Source organism: Alosa sapidissima, chromosome 10 (assembly GCF_018492685.1).
Source record: "Alosa sapidissima isolate fAloSap1 chromosome 10, fAloSap1.pri, whole genome shotgun sequence".
NCBI classification, from domain to species: domain Eukaryota; kingdom Metazoa; phylum Chordata; class Actinopteri; order Clupeiformes; family Clupeidae; genus Alosa; species Alosa sapidissima.
The window spans coordinates 33,627,709-33,650,152 of NC_055966.1; the positions used below are offsets into that span (position 1 = coordinate 33,627,709).

The 22,444-nt window shown below is 39.6% G+C and overlaps 1 protein-coding gene across 1 annotated transcript; it reads left to right on the top strand.

The window, feature by feature from the left end:
• Nucleotides 1–2,619: 2,619 nt before the first annotated feature.
• Nucleotides 2,620–21,154, top strand: LOC121720221 (carcinoembryonic antigen-related cell adhesion molecule 1-like). The gene is made up of 5 exons (XM_042106199.1): nucleotides 2,620–3,020; nucleotides 4,144–4,398; nucleotides 4,982–5,236; nucleotides 16,070–16,324; nucleotides 20,158–21,154. Exons 1-5 carry the CDS (start codon nucleotides 2,711–2,713, stop codon nucleotides 20,232–20,234), a joined length of 1,152 nt encoding a protein of 383 aa, XP_041962133.1. The 5' UTR covers nucleotides 2,620–2,710; the 3' UTR covers nucleotides 20,235–21,154.
• Nucleotides 21,155–22,444: the final 1,290 nt, after the last annotated feature.

The following is a 22,444-nucleotide window of genomic DNA, read 5'->3' on the forward strand; positions in this document are numbered from 1 at the left end:
TGTATGATGTTTGCAAAGGTTTATGTAAGAGAAGTGTGGCAACCCACCTTACGAGTTCAATAATGCTGATGGGTCCAGATCACTCTATGCTATTCAAGTTGTTTTGGGATGCATAAATCAATGACTTATCACATTACCTGGTCTTTATGACATTGTCTAAGATATGTAGAGCTAATATTAAGGGCATTAGCTTTATCACAGCGGAAAATTAAACAAACATAACTGTTATCACAATGCTAGAACATAGACCTGAGTGTCCTTTCAGGTTTTATTCCTAAGCATTATGATCACACAGCTGGTAGCATAGCTCAGGACAATGTAACAAAGTCTTGCTTAATTTTTCGTATCAGTCCATTGTCCGGTCTGTGGATAATGACCTGCTGAAGCTCTATATACAGCTCTGTGAAGCACTACATTACAGCGCCACCTCATGGAAAGTAATGACCAGTACATTATAGAGTTCGCTTTTTTGACTCATCAACTCAGAAAATCAATCCGCTGGCTATGTGCTTATGGGGAAAGCACCAAACAGTGTTAATGACAGAATTGTCATGACATCACAGGTAAAGAAAATTGGGAAAAGAACAATTTTTATAAGAACAGGAGAAACGGTCATTTAGTAGAAAAAGAGTGAGCATACAGGTCTGAGTGAAATGTTCCATTGGCATCTCATGACCACCACACCTGGCCTGTTAAGTAAATATTAGTCACCACTAAAGCTGCATGGCTTACTGGTAATGAACAAACAGTAAACCTTCATTGTGTAGCGTCCTTCTATCAGTTAGCCTTGAATACTTCTTATAGTCTAACCTATTATTTGCATTACTTATTTTATTTCCACAGTAAGGCCCATTCTATATGTGTAGTAATGAAACCAGTGCCTGAGGATCAGTAAAAACAACACATTTCCTTCCAGCAGTTTTAGACTGCTTAAACCCTTGTAGACTGCAGCGCTATTGCGGCTCTATTATTTCTCAATGAATAATATGAGTAACCAAGGACATTGATACATACGGGAGCACCACCCCACTACATATGTTGGCAAGCACTGTGTGAAATCCCAGAGAGAGGCTGGACATTACAAGGACACATGATGGGGACGCTATTCTACCTAGCACTCACCCTGCTCACAGGTAACATTTCATTGGATTTTTTATTAACATATACAGCACTTATCCATGATTTCACATCTTGACCTGGCTTGAGTATACTAAATGTTTTCAAATTTAAAGAGAGTGGTTTTCTGTTAAAGAAATAAGTCAGCATTAGTGATTTGCCAGCTGCTTTCGATGGGCCTATATACAACACTGACTGAAAGATTAAAACTACAGTATACAGTATACTCATTCAGTCCCCGAATACCTAAATACAAACAGCAATATCAAGGCATTTGTAAGGTCTTCACTTAAGGTAATCAGTTTGACCTCAAAACGTTACCAGCTGACTGGGAATTCACCCGATTCCCACTTGTTCCGTTGCTGCCTATATATAATGACAGATGAAAATAACACCCATTCAGTCCCTGCTGACTGTTCACTTCCATAAACCAGGATTCTATCATTTCTGTCTACAAGGTATTAAGTTTATAAACATTTCATAAAACTATACATTATGGTTATAGTCATTTAGTTATAAAGTTATGGTTATAGTTACTCAGCTAGATATTGTAATTTAGTTCTTTAATCAGTTAAAACAGCAACAATAGCATTACATTTTCTACTTGTGGTATTCTTAGCCCACTTTTACAAAAAGCACACACTGAATGATTAATGTGCGTCAAGACCCGGAATAAGAAAAGGAGTGGCAGCTTTTGTTAACTTTGTTCACAAACTGTACACTGTTAATGTCATTGACTACTGCATACTGTAATACTGCAAAAGAAAAAGACAACAACAGAGATATAGAAGCCAAGACAGTTCTTTTGTGGAGGGGCATGAAGAATTCAGCACAAATCTTGAGCAAGACCCCAAGGCATTTGTCTGTAAAAACAGTTGAATGTCTTTATTTTAAAGGGCAAATCTACATGATTTTCTTCAAACAAGTGCCATGTTTTTTTGTTTCAAGATTTTTGCACAAATCAGAACCTGTTTGGATGTACATGGGGGATTACAGTACTGTAAAATTGTATTTTCAGGGCTTAGTACTTGTCAGAACGTTCTACAATCCGGCCCAGCCAATGGTTCTGTTGGAGGGAACATGTGGCTTAGAACCACTCTCAGTCCTCCCGCCAAACCGTACATCGCCATTCTCTGGAGTCTTCATCTGGAAAATATCCTCACCTATATCAGAGACGGCACCAACACTACCGCATCTGCATATGATGGCCGACTCTTCCTGAATACCAGCACCGGTTCCCTGGAGCTGAAGAACCTGACCCTAAATGATGCAGGTGTTTACTCGTTGACAATGCTGCCGAGTGACTCAGCAGGAAGACATGGGGAAATTAGGTTACAAGTTTTTGGTGAGTGTATGGGCAACAGTAGGGCACAGTATGTCCTGAAAACAGAAAATGCATTTTCTTTAAATAAAGATTACAATTTCAAAAAGCTTCCAGAATTAAATAGCATGTTTCAGTTGTTGACTACATACACTAGATGGGATAATATTTTTTAGCCTTCGAATAGCCTTCTTCCATAGAGCATATTATCTTTCTTTATGAAATTTGGTCAAACTCTTCATTTTACTTGTTCACCTGTTATTTACAAGCATCATGTTGCATTCTGTTTTTTTTTACAACTTAACAGAGAACATATCAAATCCTTCCATCAATCCTTCTCAAGACATTGTGGTCGCGGGTATGAGTTCTGTCAACTTAATCTGCAATTTTCAAGGCAACGTCACTGTCATTGAGTGGACTAAGGATGGAAAACCACTGTGCCCTAGCAACAGAATCACCTTCCAGAGAGACAACAGAATACTGAAGATAAGTCCAGTAGAGAGAACAGACACGGGAGAGTACACATGTCGTCTCAGCAACCCCGTCAGTGTCATGGCCACAAACTACAACTTGATTGTCAGATGTGAGTTCATCTCCTAATAGAGTAAACTGTGATCATACATGTTTCAAAGTCTGGCTGTTGATACTGATCTAAGTCTGTTCTCATCTCATCTACGCTCAGTTCTCTCCACTCTCACACAATGTCAGTATGGCACCAGATCAAAAGTCGCTAGCAGATGTTTACATGACATTGGATGACTTTACTTTCACCTGTTAATGTCATAAATTCAAAGTTGCACTTTTTTTGTTTGTTTAAAATATTCACAAATGATCTAGAAATGGGAACGAAATGTGAAGAAACAACTGTTTTTCTTGAGATCTCAAATGATTTACATCATCATGTGGAGATACTTTGCTTTCCTGGGCGCAAACATGGGTGGGGCAGCAAAACGTTCACACAGATGAGGAAGTTCTCTGTAAATGAATTCCGTCAAAGACACATCATTTCCATGAAACTTCTAAAACACATAGATGGCCTGTACAACCTAGATTAGCCTGGAGATACCATACCCTGGTAATCTATAAAGATTAAGGGTCTGGCCATGACTAATGTAGCCTATTGGCCCAAGCATGCATTTGAAAATCTCACTGCACGCAATTGGATAACACTACGACTAATGTTTACTGAGTGATTCCGGACTTCAACGCAATTGGATAACACTACGACCAATGTTTGCTGACTGATTTGTTGTAGCACTGTCGTTATCTGTTTAGCTTGCCACTGGCTTGCCTATATCAGATACACCGATGTGTTTGTTTCCTCGCGATACAAGGGGTAAAAGTAACGTACATCTTTACTCATTGCCTGAGTGTCTCAAATTCAAATTATGTTCTCATGAGAACTCTGGATTTCTCTGAATTCCTTTAGTATGGCAGTACTTACAGGACTTCAGAGCTCTCTTACAGACTGCTATTGTTGGATTCCCGCTATATTGTTTAGGAGTTATGTTTATAGTAGTTATGTTTATTGCAAAGATGCACATTTAGTTCATTTATTATTGCGCTTCTCAACTGTAGGGGTACAATAATGACAAAACTGATGAATGTGATTCAACAAGCAAGGTAACAGTTTGGTTTTGTATTTGTTCCCTGGAGTTTTGCTAAACATGCTACTGTTTGCTCTACTCTTTTGTTGCACTATACAGATGGACCTCTGAATGTTACTGTAAGAGGAACTGGAGAAATCAATGCCCCTGATAACACAACCTTTAGCTGCTCAGCTGATTCACAACCTCCTGCTAATTTCTCTTGGACGTTCAATGGCAAAGGGACAGGTGTGACTGGCCCGGTGTTCAACATTGTGAAGAGTAAAGCAGGAGACTCTGGCAACTACACTTGCATAGCTAGCAATGACATGACTGGAGACAAAGTACCTGTCACACGTACACTGATTGTCAATTGTAAGTTCCTTTTCTAATATCATTTGTAAACTATGATCATTAATGTTTCAAAATCTGAGTTGCTGATACATAACGATCTCATGTATAACGATCTAAAGCACATTACCTTACACAATGTCAGTATCATATGACTAGGTGTCGAAATAAGCACATGCCTCACCTGCATATGACACTGGATAACTGTAGTTTCATCTGTTAGTGTCATAAGTTTGAGTTTCTAGCGGCGTAATATAACTGCTGACCTGATGGATGTTGTTCGTCTGTAGGTTTTACTAAGCAACATTATAGAGTTTTTGGTCTACCTGCTACACATATCTATAAAACGCCTACCACTAAAAACACCACCAACCACTCAGTTGGAAGTGCAAAGCTTGCTAACATGCAGGCCCGTATTAAGACAATGTGGTGCCCCTGGGCACTATACCTAAAAGTGCCCATAATTAGTCATTTAAACCATATACCATAGGACAATAATAACAAAACTAATGAACGTGATTCAACAAGCAAGGCTACAGTTTGGGTTTGTATTTGTTCCCTGGCTAAACATCTACTGTTTGCTTTACTCTTTTTTTGTATTGAACAGATGGACCTGTGAATGTTACTGTAAGAGGAACTGGGGAAATCAATGCCCCTGATAACACAACTTTTAGCTGCTCAGCTGATTCACAACCTCCTGCTAATTTCTCTTGGACGTTCAATGACAAAGGGACAGGTGTGACTGGTCCGGTGTTCAACATTGTCAACAGTAATGCAGAAAAGTCTGGCAACTACACCTGCATAGCTAGCAATGACATCACTGGAGACAAAGTCCCTTTCACACGAACACTGACTGTTAATTGTAAGTTCTTTTTCTAATATTGTAAACTATGTTTATTAAGCTTGATGGTGTTTTAAGCCCCCACGTAAACTTCAAGGCACCTAGTATAAGTATAAGTATAAGCAGGGTGCGATTTGTAGGGGGGGATGGTGAGGATTTCCCCCCCTCTGGTTTTCCTATCCCTACCTCTGCTAAATTATTTTTATCCCTGTTGGGGACAACATTTATCCCCCCCTGCCCTTCATATTGATTAATGCTACTTCATATAAGTAAAGCGCTGCAACGTGAGAACAGTCTAGTAGGCTAGCCTACATAATAATCTGACATTAGAAACGTACCGTCACCGTCAGTACTCATGCTGCTGTGCTGACACAGTGTCTGTGTGATAACTTGATCGAATTTGAATTTGGCCTTGATCGTGCAGGACATTTCAGAATGTCGAGTGTGTAATCCATCATAAATGGCTAGTTTCAATGGAAAAGTTAGCTGGACAAATGAAAGAATATGAGAAGGATTCAGTGAAGCATATAGTCATATTTTAGAACCTTCAAAATTAGAAAACTGATGCAACTGAAATGGAGGACAACTGCACGTAGAGTAGAACGTATAGGCCTATTGTCCGAAGGAACTTACATTAAATGAGGAGATATTTGCTGAATGTCACAAAAAGTGTTACAGAAATTGCTTGGCATCGCTTATTCAATGACTCTATCGAAACACCTGTTGTTTGCGAAGGACGAACGAGAAAGCACTCGTTTGATAAATCAGCCAGTAGCCTAGGCTAGGCCTAGTAGACAAATAACTTTCAGAATTAATCTGTACTGCAAAAACGAATGTTGGTGGGTATTAAACTATCTAGCGGGTGTTTTAACAGCTGCAAGAAATAGAAGCTTCATGGTCTTTATGTTCTGGTTCGTAAATTATTTTCATAAAACTTCAAGTTGCCCAATAACTTTATACTCTCCAAACTCTTCACTGCACTGTAGCCAATTAACTGACGGTATGATAGTAGGCTATTTATTTTCTGTAGGCTACAATAAACACATTTATTTTTTCAACTTTTGCAATATTACGCACTTGGCTACTGAACGCAAATCAGCAGGAGAGAGAATGCACGTAGCCTACGCAACTAACACTGTTAGCTAATTCACTAACTTAAGACTTCAGTGCCATCATATACAACATTTTTTTGCACAACAAATACAGAAAGGATGGAGGCAGCAAAAGTAGAGGAGTAATTTCAGATGGGGCAAGAACAAGGTGAATTTGTATGCTTGTCAAAAAGTAGTCCTACCCTGCATTAGAGGAGCTGATCATCATACCAAACACACTCGCTGTTTAAAGTCATACACCACGGTAAACTAAAACTAAAATGTTACAAAGGTGGGGGGGGGGGGTTACAAACTTATTCAAAATCATCCCCCCCTCTGGTTTTTACACAAATCGCACCCTGAGTATAAGTATATATACTTTTTTGATCCCGTGAGGGAAATTTGGTCTCTGCATTTAACCCAATCGGTGAATTAGTGAAACACAAACAGCACACACTAATCCCGGCGCAGTGAGCTGCCTGCTTCAACGGCGGCGCTCGGGGAGCAGTGAGGGGTTAGGTGCCTTGCTCAAGGGCACTTCAGCCGCGGCCCACTGGTCGGGGCTCGAACCGGCAACCCTCCAGTTACAAGTCCAGAGTGCTAACCAGTAGGCCACGGCTGCCCCAACCTAACCCTAACCCTAACCCTAACCCTTGCCTAACCCTAGTGCCTTCCATGCAGCGCTGCCTTGAAGGCGACGTTGGAGGCTTAAAACACCAAATACCATTCATTAATATTTCAAAATCAGACTTTGTTGATACTCAACTAAGTCTCTTCTCCCATCTCATCTGTTATCAGTGTTATACTATTATTTTTACCCTTGCACAATGTCACCATCACACAAACTAGCACATGCCCCATCTGCATGAGACTGGATGACTTTCATCTGTTATTGTCATAAGCTTAAAGGGACACCAGGGATAATGTGTTTATCGGTTTTTCATAATATACCCATAAAGTTGAATTTGAAGATGATACGAAAAATCGTTGCTCTTAAAGAATAAACTTCAAAAGCTGCAAATTGTTGATATTGCTTTAAAGGTCCCATGTGTAAGAACTTCTCCCATCTAGTGTTTAGGGATTTTATTGTAACCTAATAGAACTGCTGTAGCTGCCGAACATCAAAAACATAACACCTAATTCATACCAAAGATCCGCATCGAGACGAAACCGGCGGAGACGGAGTTGCAGCGGTGTGAATTAAATGCTAAATGGTGCACGTCATTGCCAGCTGTTGCAAGCCGTCGCAAAGCATATCTAGTCGCAGTTCATCTCGTTGCGAATCTACCTAGATGATGGCCCTAGTTCCGGACTCCTAAATAGGTGTGTCAAAACATAAACTTTTGTCTTGTTATTGCTTGTGTGTGATGCCAATGAAACACACTTTCGGACATGGAATAAATCATTTAATTTTGCCTGTTAACCGAGCTAGTTAGCTAACGATAGCACAGTAAACTGAAAGTGAATGGGAATTGCTAGTGATGTTCGCTAGCTAGGTAGCAGGACTTTGGTTAAACTTGTATATTGTTGCAAACTAACCTGAAATAACATACAATCAGCAACTTTGTGGTAGTCTGCTAGTTCTAGAAAAACTATGGTAGGTTAGTTTATCAACTGTCTCTGTGTCTAGACTAGAGCCTTTGAACAAGGTGACTGTGCACAAGAGCTTTGCTGAGACAGTGACAAATCACAAACAAATGTATTTTTTCTCTTTATTTGTTTCTTGGAAAATGCAATGTCAATGTCGGAATGATATGTAACTTGTAGAAAATGGGTTCATAACTGAATCCAAGATTACGTTTTTCTTTGCATGCCAAAGACGGAGCTGTATTTCTGTATTCGCAAATGTCCCTAGTTGGTCACCGTTATTTTAAAATGGCGCACATAGATAGAGCGTTTCCAAACGCTATGTATATGTAAATGCCAATTTTCTAAGCCAATAGGTATGCTTTGAATTGGTGGTGGTGGTAATTAAACATGAATGAGGCCACATTTATGAATGGGAAATGTTAATTTAGTTAACAAACAACTGAAAACGTTCCACACTGTCCCTTTAACTTTGTATGTAGTATCTCAATAAGAGGAGATCTAAGTGGGGTGGGGCCAGGTTATAACATGGACACAATTAACTACAGTTAAGTTAACAAAACTATTCATACCCCTGGCAAATATTGATTCAATGTTGATTCTTCTTTATCGATAAGTTTGTTCTGACTGAAAATGACACTACCATATGTCAAAAGGTTGTAAGACAATGTGGTAGAAACATTCCCATCCAGAGTGCGAATTACCCCATCATAATTGGGGGGTACTGCTCCTTCACTTCTTCTATGACCATCATGGTCCACTACCATATCAATCCCCATCGTGATCACCAAGTGCAACATGTGTTGTGCAACACATACAAGGTCTGAACAAACTGATAATCAGTAGACTACAGAATATCTCATTGTTCTTATACATCCTGTCGTCTCCCTGCAGTCTGTTTACGGTTATATCCTGTGCCTCTACTGTCTGCTGGCCCCCCTTTCCTTAACACATGAACAGTGTATAAAACCTAACTGCACCTGCACTTTTAATGTAATTGGTTGTAGATCTTAGTGTTAATATTTCCAGCTTAATCTTTTAGCACCAAAAAAGTGCCTGATGTCTGTGTGCCCTTTCCTTTTCCTCATAGTGTCTCTTTGAATAAAATAAAATCCAAGTTTCATTAAGATAGTATCAGGGTTCTCAGATGAAACTACATTTATCAAACTAAAAATATGAAATAATAGAATGTAAAAACAATACCAACCAATTAAAAACAAATTAAAATACTAGCACATAATATTTAGCCTAGGCTACTTTTATGTTTCTAGATAGATAGATATATAGATAGATACTTTATTGATTCCCAAGGGCAAATTCAAAGTTTCTCTGATGTTATAACATAGACTTAGCTACATCAGACCCTCTTATGCCCGGTAGGCTAATATAAAAACACAGGATCTGTGCCAAAGTAATTTCAAAAAGGCACAAGGCAATTTATTCAAGATAAAATGAGAATGGACACCTAGGCTATGGAGTTCATCTCCTTGGAAATTACAATCGATTTTACATCACCACACTGTAAAGCTTGATTTAAATAGAGAATTAGCCTATCTTGCTAACTAACCCTGGTAACTAACCAAGGTCCACTTTACTAGCCTCAGTGGGTAAGTAGCAGGTAAGTAGCCAGTAATTCAATGTACTGTAGGCTATGAAGACGTGACATGAGCTATGAAAGAACAAAACACGTTTATAAATGAAGGTAGTAAAATCCTCAACAAGCTAGACGTCAGCTAGCAACTTACATTTTACCCATGCACGTCAGCAGCAAACTGAATTTAGCCTACTGGAGGAATTTAACTAGCGTTTTGTCATTCAACGTTGACACTTGCTTGAGAAGTTGAAGTCGTTCTCTATCTCAGTTGCTTCTAGCGCCACGGTGGTTAAAAATGGTACGGTCCACAATAGGGGTGTCTGAAATCACTTTACATTAAAATGTTCCTACAGGAAAACTAGGAGTTGACTTGTATTGTAACTGTAATGATATTTTTTCACAATATCAGAAAAATGATATGACCCCCCCAAAACTAATATTTCTGTCTCTTTGGGGGGTACTGGGTCTTCATTGGAGGGTATAGTACCCCCCAGTACCCCCTGTAATTCAAACTATGTTTCCATCCCTCCCACAAGTTCAGATGCTGAAGGATTCTTAATAATAATAATAATAAATATAGCTGCAAGCAGCAATGCGGGGGCCAAGCAGTGCACTATAGCAGGAATGCCATTGCCATGCCATGAGCAAGCACTCACAGCAAGTTTGATTGCCATTTGATAAAGAATGGCTGAGAAATAAGCTCATTTACTTTGTTACAGCGCCCCTAGAGGCCAAATTACACCAATGTCCTTGTTCGCTCTCACAATCAGCTACCATGTCCCTCTACCAAGTTTGGACTTCATACACCAAAGTGTTGCTGAGATGTGAGCTCACTTTCTTTATTACAGCACCCTTAGAGGTCAAATGAGACCACTTTCCTTGCATGTCCTCACAATCAGCTAATATGTCCATGTATCAAGTTTGGACTTCATACAACGAAGCGTTGCTGAGATATGAGCCCACTTCTTGTATTACAGCGCCCCCTATAGAGGCCAATGATGCCAATTTCCTACTGTGTCCTCACAATGAGGTACCAAGTCCCTGTACCAAGTTTGGACTTCATACATCAAAGCGTTGCTAAGATAGGAGCTCACTTCCAGTATTGCAGTGCCCCCTATAGAGGCCAAATGATTCCAATTTCCTAGTGCGTCATCATAATCAGGTAACAGGTCCTTATACCAAGTTTGGACTTTTTACTCCGAAGCGTTGCTGAGATACAAGCTCACTTCTTGTATTACAGCGCCCCCTATAGAGGCCACATGATGCCAATTTCGTAGTGCGTCCTCACAATCAGATACCAAGTCCCTGTACCAAGTTTGGACTTCATACATTAAAGCATAGCCGAGATGTTAGCCCACTTCCTGTAAGGCGGCATTGTCGCCATGTGTGATTGGCTGTCACGGGCAAACAATCTGACAAGTATCGTTTGTGCGGCTCGGTCTGAAGATCATCTCCGCCAAGTTCTGTGAAAATCGGATGAAATTTGTAACCGCTGAAACTTTTCGTAGAGTTTTGACTAAATCCAATATGGCGGAGGTCCAATATGGCGGAAAGTGACGGGATAGGGGTCGATGAACTTGAGATTGTTCAAGGATTCAGACGCTACCTCAATTGTGAAAATCAGACAAAATAGTCAAGGATCACGCGCATGAACGCATGTCCAGCTTTGAACTGGTGGTGGCGCTAGAGTGTTCAATTTATATGCATGAAAATTGCTGTGAGTGATTGGGACAGTGGCCTGACTAATGGTATCAAGTCTTGTTATGTTAACTCAAAGCGTCACCTAGATGTTTGTCCACTTCCTGTTTGGCGGCTTCATCACCATATTTGATTGGCTGTTACGGGCAAACAAAAATGAAATTGAAAAATCTGACAAGTATCGTTTGTGCGGCTCGAGGAGAAGATCATCTCTGCCAAGTTCCATGAAAATCGGATGAAATTTCTGACCGCTGAAACTTTTCGTAGAGTTTGGACTAAATCCAATATGGCGGAGGTCCAATATGGCAGAAAGTGACCTAATAGGGGTCATTGAACTTAGGTCGGTCCAGGGATTCCAACGGTGCCTGATATGTGAAAATCGGACGCACCGTTCAATGGTCACATGCGTGAATGCAATCCAGGTTTGACCCATTGGTGGCGCTAGAGTGTTGGGCATAGAGTTCTGGAAATTGGTGTGAGTGATCATGGGACAGTGCTGAATCAGTGTGCCAAATTTCATAACTTTAGACCCAGCGATTCAATTTTCGGCCAGATTTTGACCTGTTGGTGGCGCTAGATGGCTGGGTTTAGAGGTCCGTAAATGAGTATGAATGGTCAGTGGAGTGTCCCGAAACTTTCTGCCAAAAATCTGCACTTTTTAGCCAGGCGTTCTATGGGCTGCCATAGACTCCAATGGCAGATGTGTAATAATAATAAATATAATCGCAAGCGGTGATTTACGGGGTCCGAGCAAAACGAACATGAGGTAGCATAGCTTTTTAGTTTTACATATGCTTTGATTGTTTGGGCCCAATTGTTCAAAAGAAACGTGATCGGACTTCGGTTATCGGATTTCAGTTACCGGATTTCGGCTATCGGATTGGATCAAATCTTGAAAATGGGTTGTTCAAAGGGAAACAAGGATCCTGAAATTGGATTAGATCACATAATCTATTCTTGGTTTTGATCTGGATAAAACCTTCACTTTGTGTTGTTCAAAACTTTTGAGTTGGATTGGAATAAATTTGATGCATAAAATTAGGATTACCCTGTGCTGTAACATTATAGTGTGCTAACCTCCACAACCTAATAGTATTCTAACAATACCCTATTCTAGTGTGCTAACCTCCACAACCCAACAGTATTCTAACAGTAGTATTCTAGTGCGCTAATCTCCACAACTCAATAGTATTCTAACAATACTCTATTCTACAGGACTATGCATTTGTCATGGATAAGATGAAGGGTCTGATAATGGAAGGCAGTGTTTCCCACAGAATGGAATTGTATTTGTGGTGGTAGGTGAAGGGGGGTGGGGGTGGGTTCTGTGTTGGAGTCAATAAGATGAACAACCTATAATTATGCAGTTATACTTGCCTTGCACGACAAGTCCTGACAAGTAGCTGTAACGTTATAGTGTGCTAACCTCCACAACCCAACAGTATTCTTAACAGTATTCTATTCTAGTACGCTAACCTCCACAACCCAACTGAAGGAACTGTAGGGGGCGATGTGGGTTGAGGTAGAGTGAGTGTGTGGCGAGCAGGCAGAGCCTCGGTCAGAAGGCATAATGGTATGGAGTGATGACACAGAGATGGCAGGTTTCGGTGCAACACAAGTGAACTTTATTTGAGTTTCAATTCATCTGTTCTTTTGTTCTTTACTTGTATGTGTGCTGCATCAAAGAGGAAACAAACAGAAAATTGAGTAATCAGTGAAATGGGGTAAATCAGTACAGATCCCAACTCACAACAATAAACTGAAATCATATGGCTATATAAGGTACAACTAAACAATACTTGACATCCCAAGTCAACCAACATCATCTAATCATCTCTCACATGCATCTCTCACATGGGACTCCAACACACCAAACCAACAAACAAAGACCTTAACTTTACACATGATGGCAGAGCTACTCTACAAACTGATAAACATCACAAAAGTCATAGTGAGGGTCATTAAAGTGATGACTTACGTTAACTCAAAGATGCACACAAAGCAGGACACACTGGAGTGCTGGGTTGAGATGAACAAAAGAGTGAACTGAGGGCAAGCAAACAATTTATCCTGGTCTGAACCCCTGCTCCGGAGCTACAGGGTTTTCCAGCAGGTAAACTGGGTGTGGTTAGGTGGCAGAGCCAAACAATCCTGCAATTTCTCCACAGCACTTTCACCTCAAGGACTTTGTGCAGATTTAAGTGTACATTCGAAAATGAGAAATGAGAAACAATATAATAATAATAATAATAATAATAATAATATATATATAAAAAAAAACAAAATTCTGAGCTGTAACTGTTGTGAGGCTTGGTCTAAACATTGTCTATGAGAATTTTGGTGAAGATTTGATCATTTTTGAAGGCTGTGAAACTTTTTATGATGTTTGGCTTTTCTCTGAAATTGTGGCAAAAGTAAACATTTTTAGAGCATAAGACCAGGGTGAAAAATATGCATCTAAATGTAGAGATTAATATGATGAAAGAATTTTGAGTCTAGGTCAATCTGGTAAGGAGAAATAAGCATTTTTGACAAGAGCGCCACCTTTGGGTACAGTACCCAAATTTTGGGTTATGGGTAGTGGGGGGTACTGGTAACAATACTTGAAAATGTGAAGTTTCTAGGACTTATGTTTATAGGAATATAGGTGATCTAGGAAAAATGGCCTAAGTGGTCTAACTTTATTGGCCTATATCTCTGAAATGGAACAAAATATCAAAATTCTGAGCGATAACTTTTGTGAGGCTTGGTCTAAACATTGTCTGTGAGAATTTTGGTGAAGATTTGATTATTTTTGTGAAACTTTTTATAATGTTTGGCTTTTCCATGAAATTGTGTCAAAAGTAAACATTTTTAGACCATAAGACCAGGGCCAAAAAGATGCATCTAAGTTTAGAGATTAATATTATGAAAGAATTTTGAGTCTAGGTCAATCTGGTAAGGAGAAAAAGGTGCAGTACCCCAAATTTTGGGTTATGGGCAGAGGGGGGTACTGGTAACCATACCTGAAAATTTGAAGAGTTTTGGAGTTACGGTTTAGGCTGCAGTATGACTTTTACAGAATTTTGACCAAAAAAATGAACAGTACAGAAACAATTGGGGTCCTGCAGCTATGCTGCTCGGACCACTAAATAATAGGAAAAGCTAGAATCACTATGGGTTGCCACGCCCCCAATAATAAGTTTATTTTATATAGAGCCTTTCTCAAACCCAAGGTCGCCTACATAGTAGGAAGGCAGGGAAACACAATAACAAACAAACAAAACAATACAACAGAGACAAAGGCAGGGAAACACAATAATAAACAAACAAAACAATACAACAAAGACAAGTTATCTGTATGGAACTATGTGTTGGGTGTGGAGGAGAAGTGATCATTAAACAGAAAGGTCAGAGGTCAAAGGTCATTAAACAGAGATGTGCTTTGAAGAATAGAAGAGAAGGACAGGCACGAAGAGGTTATGAAGAATATATGTGGTGTCTGAGAACCTTCTGTGGCATAGTCCACATTACATCCCAAAAAAGAACGGAGTGTCTATTTACACCCCTGGTACGAATAGCCTTGGCCACACAGCTGAGCTATTCACACCCTGTGACATAACAACAAAAAGACGTTGCTGACGTGCCAAAAAAACATGGCGGACATTCGTTTTTTCGTCAGCAGAAAGTGAAGAATTCTGAAAGGTTTTGGCACTAATATCTGTTCAGATTAAGTTTTAGATTGAAAAGTTGTGTTTTATTTTCATAATCTTGGTTCAGTGAACACATACAACCGTTAGTTTGTTAGTTAACAGAAATTTCGTGAATATAACGTTCAGGCCTATGAACTATAAGTTTACCTGCAAACACCATCTACCTGTGGTAGAAGATTGTGCAGTGGTCACAGACATGGGTTGGCACATGGGAGACCAGGGTTCAATTCCCATGTGATGTATTTTGGCAGAGTGAGTGTGCATGTGTACTAACGTCTCTGGAGAGAAAGCGAGCAATTTGAACAAGAAATCAGTTCTCAAACGGGAGTTTTGATTGCAACAATTGGCTAGTTCATGCACCAGGGTATAAATAGCATACAGTACCATATCGTCCCCTTAGAATTATAAGGTTCTATCTGACATTTTTGTCAAAATTGAGTTATTTACATATTCTTATTCTGTGACACCTTAAGAAGATGAGGTGAGGTGTTTCTTGTAGTTGTATGCATTTTTGGACATTATATCTAAAGAGGTTTGTTCCGCTTATCAGTATGACTCTGGAATTCTAAGACTTTGAAGCTCAATATCTCAGAACTACTCAGAACGTAGATAGAACCTTATAATTCTAAGGGGACGATATACACCAGGGTACGAATAGCATCCACTTCTAACTGTACATTGAGGCAAACAGCATGATACCTTATTCAGAGTGTCTATTACAGAGCTGAGCTATTCACACCCGGTTACGTAACAACAAAAAAACATGTTGCTTGTTTTTTTTAAAATTATTATTACATTGTGTGATCAATATGCCAGAATAAATGCACAGGGGTGCAAATAGCATACCCTGATATTTGTACCAGACGGGGTATTAATACATTGCTGTGTGCACCGGGGTACGAATAGCATACATTGATTTTTGTACCAGACGGGGTACTAATAGGACACATTGCTGTGTGCACCGGGGTACGAATAGAATTCACTTCTAATTGCACCAGGGTACGAATAGCATATCAACATTAAGGTGCAGTCAGTGATTGTCCAGGAAGTCCAAAGTAACATACATTATATTCTAAACATGTCCAAATGAAAGACACTTGAGAGACATACTTTCATAATTGTGGTGCATTTATTCCCTGGAGTTTTGCTAAACATGCTACTGTTTTCTTTTCTCCTTTCTTGCATTGCACAGATGGACCTCTGAATGTTACTGTAAGAGGAACTGGGGAAATCAATGCCCCTGATAACACAACTTTTACCTGCTCAGCTGATTCACAACCCCCTGCTAATTTCTCTTGGACGTTCAATGACAAAGGGACAGGTGTGACTGGTCCAGTGTTCAACATTGTGAAGAGTAAAGTAGGAGACTCTGGCAACTACACTTGCATAGCAAGTAATGACATCACAGGAAGCAAAGTGTCTATCACACAGACCCTGATTGTGAATGGTGAGTCATTAAAAAATACCAAAGATAATGTGAGAATAACACTATGAATGTGAAATAATATGAAAGTTATCGCCATCATCAGGGTGCGATTTGTGTAAAAACCAGAGGGGGGGATGATTTTGAATAAGTTTGTAACCCCCCCCCAAAAAAAAAAAAATGAACGAACGATTCATAGCCTAGTAATGTCATGGCTAATAATACCCTATATTATTTTTGCCACCTTTGTAACATTTTAGTTTTAGTTTACCGTGGTGTATGACTTTAAACAGCGAGTGTGCTTGGTATGATGATCAGCTCCTCTAATGCAGGGTAGGACTAGTTTTGACATGCATACAAATTCACCTTGTTCTTGCCCCATCTGAAATGACTTCTCTACTTTTGCTGCCTCCATCCTTTCTGTATTTGTTGTGTAAAAAAACGTTGTATATGATGGCACTGAAGTCTTAAGTTAGTGAATTGGCTAACAGCAGTGGTGGAGGAAGTACTGAACCTCAGTACTTAAGTAAAAGTACAAATACACAGAGAAATATTTACTTTAGTAAAAGTAAAAGTACCACAATGACAACCCTACTTAAGTAAAAGTAAAAAGTACCTGCTTTTAAATGTACTTTAAGTATTAAAAGTAAAAGTATTTGCATAATGATTTATTCTCTTAATATCTATATTCTAAAAGGAAAAATCAGTATGGGCTGTGGCATTTTAATTAAGCTAGTTTTAGGTTATACTCGACTAGATAGTTTTAAGTTAATGCAATTGTGCTTACCATCTGTGGCCCAGTTTACATTCTGACCTACAATTCTAGAGACTGTAATTCTGGTTATCTACTAGGGTGATCTGCTGAGTAATATCATTCAGCAAAACACGAGAGCCTGAAGTTTAACGGGGTAGACAAGGGAAACGTCGGGTGGATCGTAATGCCAATTATGCTGATTGAACAGAAAAGTTGCTGAGAAAGGTGTCTTTATGATTAAGTTCAGTTTTACTTGCGCAGACGCATAGACATTGAATGAGCGCTCACGTTACTACCCCCCAATTGTAGGCTATGCATCTTTATTTAATCACACACAATTAAGGAATATTTCCTAATCTGGAAAATGTTACGTTTTTTCCGGCCACCGGTTCATTAATAGTCTACCATTCTTTTGTGCCGCAAATGATCAGACGTGTGACAGAAGCATGGGCATAGCCTGTAACTTCGCTGATCCGCGGATAGCAATCTCATCGGAGAGGAGGCCCTAACGCTGCAGATAACAGACGGAGAAAGGCACAGAACACAGTTGCATGTACAGTGTAGCCATGGGTCTGGTGAATATAGCCTACCGAATGCAGATGGCTACAAGCTCACGCTTTGCCTGGTCTAGACTAGAAGCTTATGTTTCTAAGAATGCACGTAGCGCTCCAGAATCATTGGTAGCAACCCCCCGGAAAAATAAACGTGTTTGTCAGAGAGAAAAAAAAAAAACTGATCATAAAATGTATCGTAAAAAGGAACGATGGTGTTGTAGAAATGTAGCGGAGTGAAAGTACAGATAATTGCTGTAAAATGTAACGAAGTAAAAGTCAAAAGTATGCACTATAAATTGTACTTAAGTACAGTAACGAAGTATTTGTACTTCGTTACATTCCACCACTGGCTAACAGTGTTAGTTGGTAACCAAATAGCCTACACATTGCGCTACACGCTGCGTAGGCTACGTGCATTCTCTCTCCTGCTGATTTGCGTTCAGTAGCCAAGTGCGTAATATTGCAAAAGTTGAAAAAATAAATGTGTTTATTGTAGCCTACAGAAAATAAATAGCCTGTCAGTTAATTGCCTATAGTGCAATGAAGAGTTTGGAGAGTAAAGTTATAGGGCAACTTGAAGTTTTATGAAAATAATTTACAAACCAGAACATAAAGACCATGAAGCTTCTATTTCTTGCAGCTGTAAACACACGCTAGATAGTTTAAATACCCACCAACATTCGTTTTTGCAGTACAGATTATTTATAAAAGTTATTTGTCTACTACTGGCTGATTTATCAAACGAGTGCTTTCTCATTCGTCCTCCGCAAACTACAGGTGTTTCGGTAGAGAGCCATTGAATAAGCGATGCCAAGCAATTTCTGTAACACTTTTTGTGACATTCAGCAAATATCTCCTCATTTAATGTAAGTTCCTTCGGACAATAGGCCTACGGTATACGTGCAGTTGTCCTCCATCTCAGTTGCATCAGTTTTCTAATTTTGAAGGTTCTAAAACATTATTATGCTTCACTGAATCCTTCTCGTTTTCTTTCATTTGTCCAGCTAACTTTTCCATTGAACCTAGCCATTTATGATGGATTACACACTCGACATTCTGAAATGTCCTGCACGATCAAGGCCAAATTAAGTTATCACGCAGCCACTGTGTCAGCAGCATCAGTGCTGACGGTGACGGTGCCTTTCTGTAGTCAGATTATTATGTAGGCTAGCCTACTAGACTGTTCTCACGTTGCAGCGCTTTACTTATATAAAGTAGCATTAATCAATATGAGGGGCAGAGGGGGATAAATGTTGTCCCCCCCGACGATAAAAATAATTTAGCAGAGGTAGGGATAGGAAAACCAGAGGGGGGGGGGGGGGGGAATCCTCACCATCTCCCCCTACAAATCGCACCCTGGCTATCATGATTTATTCATACATTCATATAATGGGATCATAAGGCATTGTAATAAATGGTATAGTGAATGTAATCATCTACAAACAAGCAAGACTGTATAGTAATGTTCATATTGCATTATGAGCCGTTGCTTTAATATATTATAACTTATCACGATGGGCAAAAAATTGGATGTCAATTCACTCTAAACACCAACACTGCTGACCCCCAGGTCAATGTGCTGATGCCTTTTACAACTTATGCATTTTACAAGATGGAATAATACCTTATAATGAATTTAATGTAACACTGACTGGCTTTTTTAGCTTTAAAGGTGCTTTAAGCGATGTCACACGTTTTTTAGGCTAAAACATTTTTGTCACATACAGCAAGCATCTCCTCACTATCCGCTAGCTGCCTGTTCCCTGAACACATTGTAAAAACACATTGTCTCTGTAGACAGACGCGGTCTCTGCAGACAAAACATAACAAACAGAAATTGCAAAAACAGACATTGCATTTGTTTGTGTTTATATTTATGTTTACATTAATTAGCACAAGTGAAGCAAGGGGAGATCGCACACAGGGGCTGGGTAGTTCCAAAAGTGTATTTTAAAAAGCCAAAAAAACAATTACAAGTCACATAAACAAGGAACACTGATGAATACGGTGGCCGACAGGTGCAAACGACGTGCAATTTATGACAACAGATGCAAATCAACAAAACACGATCTCCCCTTTCTTCACTTGAGTATTACGTTTTTTGGAGACTGTACACACCGGTCGACACTAGACAAGAGGCGCAGACGCCACACTTCACCTTCTACATTAATTAGCAGACACTATGTACATTATATTTTAACCAAGGACCAAACAAAACAGCTCATCCTTATATTCAGAGAAATTCCTCGCAGGCTCGTATTTGTTTGGGGGCAGGCTGCCCCCACTTTGTTTCCAGTTTGTGGCTGCCTACAGAGACCAGGGGTTTTACTGTGTAATCACGTAATGAGCAGCTAGCGGGCGTGAGAAGATGATTGCTCAATGTGAAAAAATATGTTATGGGCTTGAAATTGTGTCAAATCCCTGACTGAGCCTTTCATTTCTCATTTTTTGTATTATTTTCTAATGTGACTACCCATCAGGAAAGTAGGAAAGTAACACCAATGACAATTTAGGGGAGTAGTCTAAGTGCTTTTTTTTCTCTTTTCCAGGATCCAGCTTTATCAGGGGAGGAATACGGCCTGCAGTCATGCTGTGGATGTCCATGATCATTTGTCTTATATTTTAGTTAAACCGCCCTTTGTAACTATTTTGATAAAATATAGGGACGTTTATTTTAAAGTAGTCTAACATTATGCAAAGTTGAGTGTCTCTCTCTCTATCCATCTCTCTCTGTGTGTGAGAGAGAAAGTATGAAGACTGGAGGGAGTGGATTTTGTTTAAATCTGCTACAAGACTAATTTGTCACTGTTATTATGCATAAGTAACAAAATCAATAGCCATATAATCAAACCAGACATTACCACACTATTCTTCATGTCTGCTTCCCAAAGAAATGGTAACGCCTCTTTTCTCATCAATAAAGACAACCATTAACGTAAAATATATTGGGGGCCAGGGCGGGGGGGGGGGGGGGGGGTAGCGGGGGGTGCAGAGGCTGTAGAAATCAGAGACAAAAGACATGCAAATTGCTAGCCACCATTGAAAAAATTACCAATAGTATATGACTGTTGGAATCTGGATGGATCTGCCACATTACAATATATATGAGACCAAAAAAACAAAAGGGCTGTTCCAGTGTGTTGTTCCAGTTAGTCTATAGCTCCCTTTTAACTATAGGATAGCTATAGGCTAACTGGATAATAGCAAACAATACAACTATGCTATTTAACCAAAAAGCTGGTGTGTTCCTTTAAGCTCTGTATAAAAGTGACATATCCCAAATGTGTATTGTAGTTCTACATGGTCTGAAGATTTCCTAGCCAGACTGTAGCCTGGTTAAAACCAGGCTACAGTCCAGGGGACTCACAGTTGGAAAACTTTTCCAACACTAGCATGGTGATGGGCATAGATAGACATTAACTTCAAAGTCATTGATCCAGCCTAACTAATTACATTGCTCAGGGATTCCTAATGTTGCTTCCTACTTTGCCTATATACAGGCATTCTAAAACTGATAGTTCCGGTCCTTGATTGTGATTGGCTGAATCGCGTTCAATGCTGTTGTAAAATGCATCGCTAGTAGTACCCATAGACTGTAAAATATATGGACAAAGCGTCTGTGACGTCACCCATAGATTTTCTGAAGAACGGTTATGAAGCCGTTTATGGCAAGGGGGCAGGCGAATTCCCGGAAGTAGAAGAATCGACGTAGGCTGGAGGGACCACCTCTCTGCTAACTCTCATAGAAGCCCCTTCATTCTAGGATTTTTTTGAAATACCATAACTTCATATAACATATATCCTGTGCCGATATTGTAGCTTCTGTGTAATCCACATAAACACTACAAAGGCAAAACAGACTCCACTACCTAGTCCGTAACGTTGGTTACCCGTAAGAAGAATGGTTAGCTTGTTCGGTTGGAGGGAAGCTAGCTTTGACGTAATCTCTCTTTCGCGCCGTAGGGAGATAACCGTATTGTTTGGATAAGAAGCTCAGTCCACCTTACTGTCTATGACGGTAACTCATAAGCAAAACCTAGCATACACGACCGTATGTTAAGGTAAAGCATCACACAGAGGCAATCTAATAATAATAAAAAAAGTAAACCTAATTTAAAAAAAAACGGCACTAATCATTTCAGAGGTTTTCAATGGATTGACCGTAGATCGGAAAAGTGGAAAGAAGATTAGCTTCAAGGCTATAACTTTTTTGTTTTGTTTTAGCATGACTGTTTTTGAAGATGATCATGTATGGTAGCTTCAACATTAACACGACTTGGTGAGAATGATATTAATAATAATACATAAATAAATGTTTAACTTTGATGACTTTGAAGGCGAAGGAAGTGTGAGAAGAATTTCTGTGTATCTATCATATGAGTTACAAGATTCAGTTCGATGGCTAACGTCACGAAGTTAAGTGTGAGTCTGCGCAGTACTCGGGGGACCAACTGAAAAATCGTTCTATTTGACTCAGTGCCCTCCCATTGAAAACGACGGAGTCTGTTCGTCCATTTCTTTTACTGTCTATGGTTTATGGGGTGTATGGGCGGCGCCATCTTGGAAAACCTTGGGAAATCCTAACCCCGCCTACCTCCTAGCCAATCCATATATGGGTAAAGGGGCGATCATATGACTCAAACACCTGGCTAGTATGGCAAACGTTAAGCTAACTCACAACGGGAGCACAATCGGTTTTCACTAACGTTAACTTTATTCAAGTTAACTAAATGTATGCGTGTGCTTCAGTCATTCGGTCATCATTTTCGACATAAACTTATTTGAAATGATTTGACGCTAACGTAGCCTATAGCTGCTACAGTGCCCACTAACATG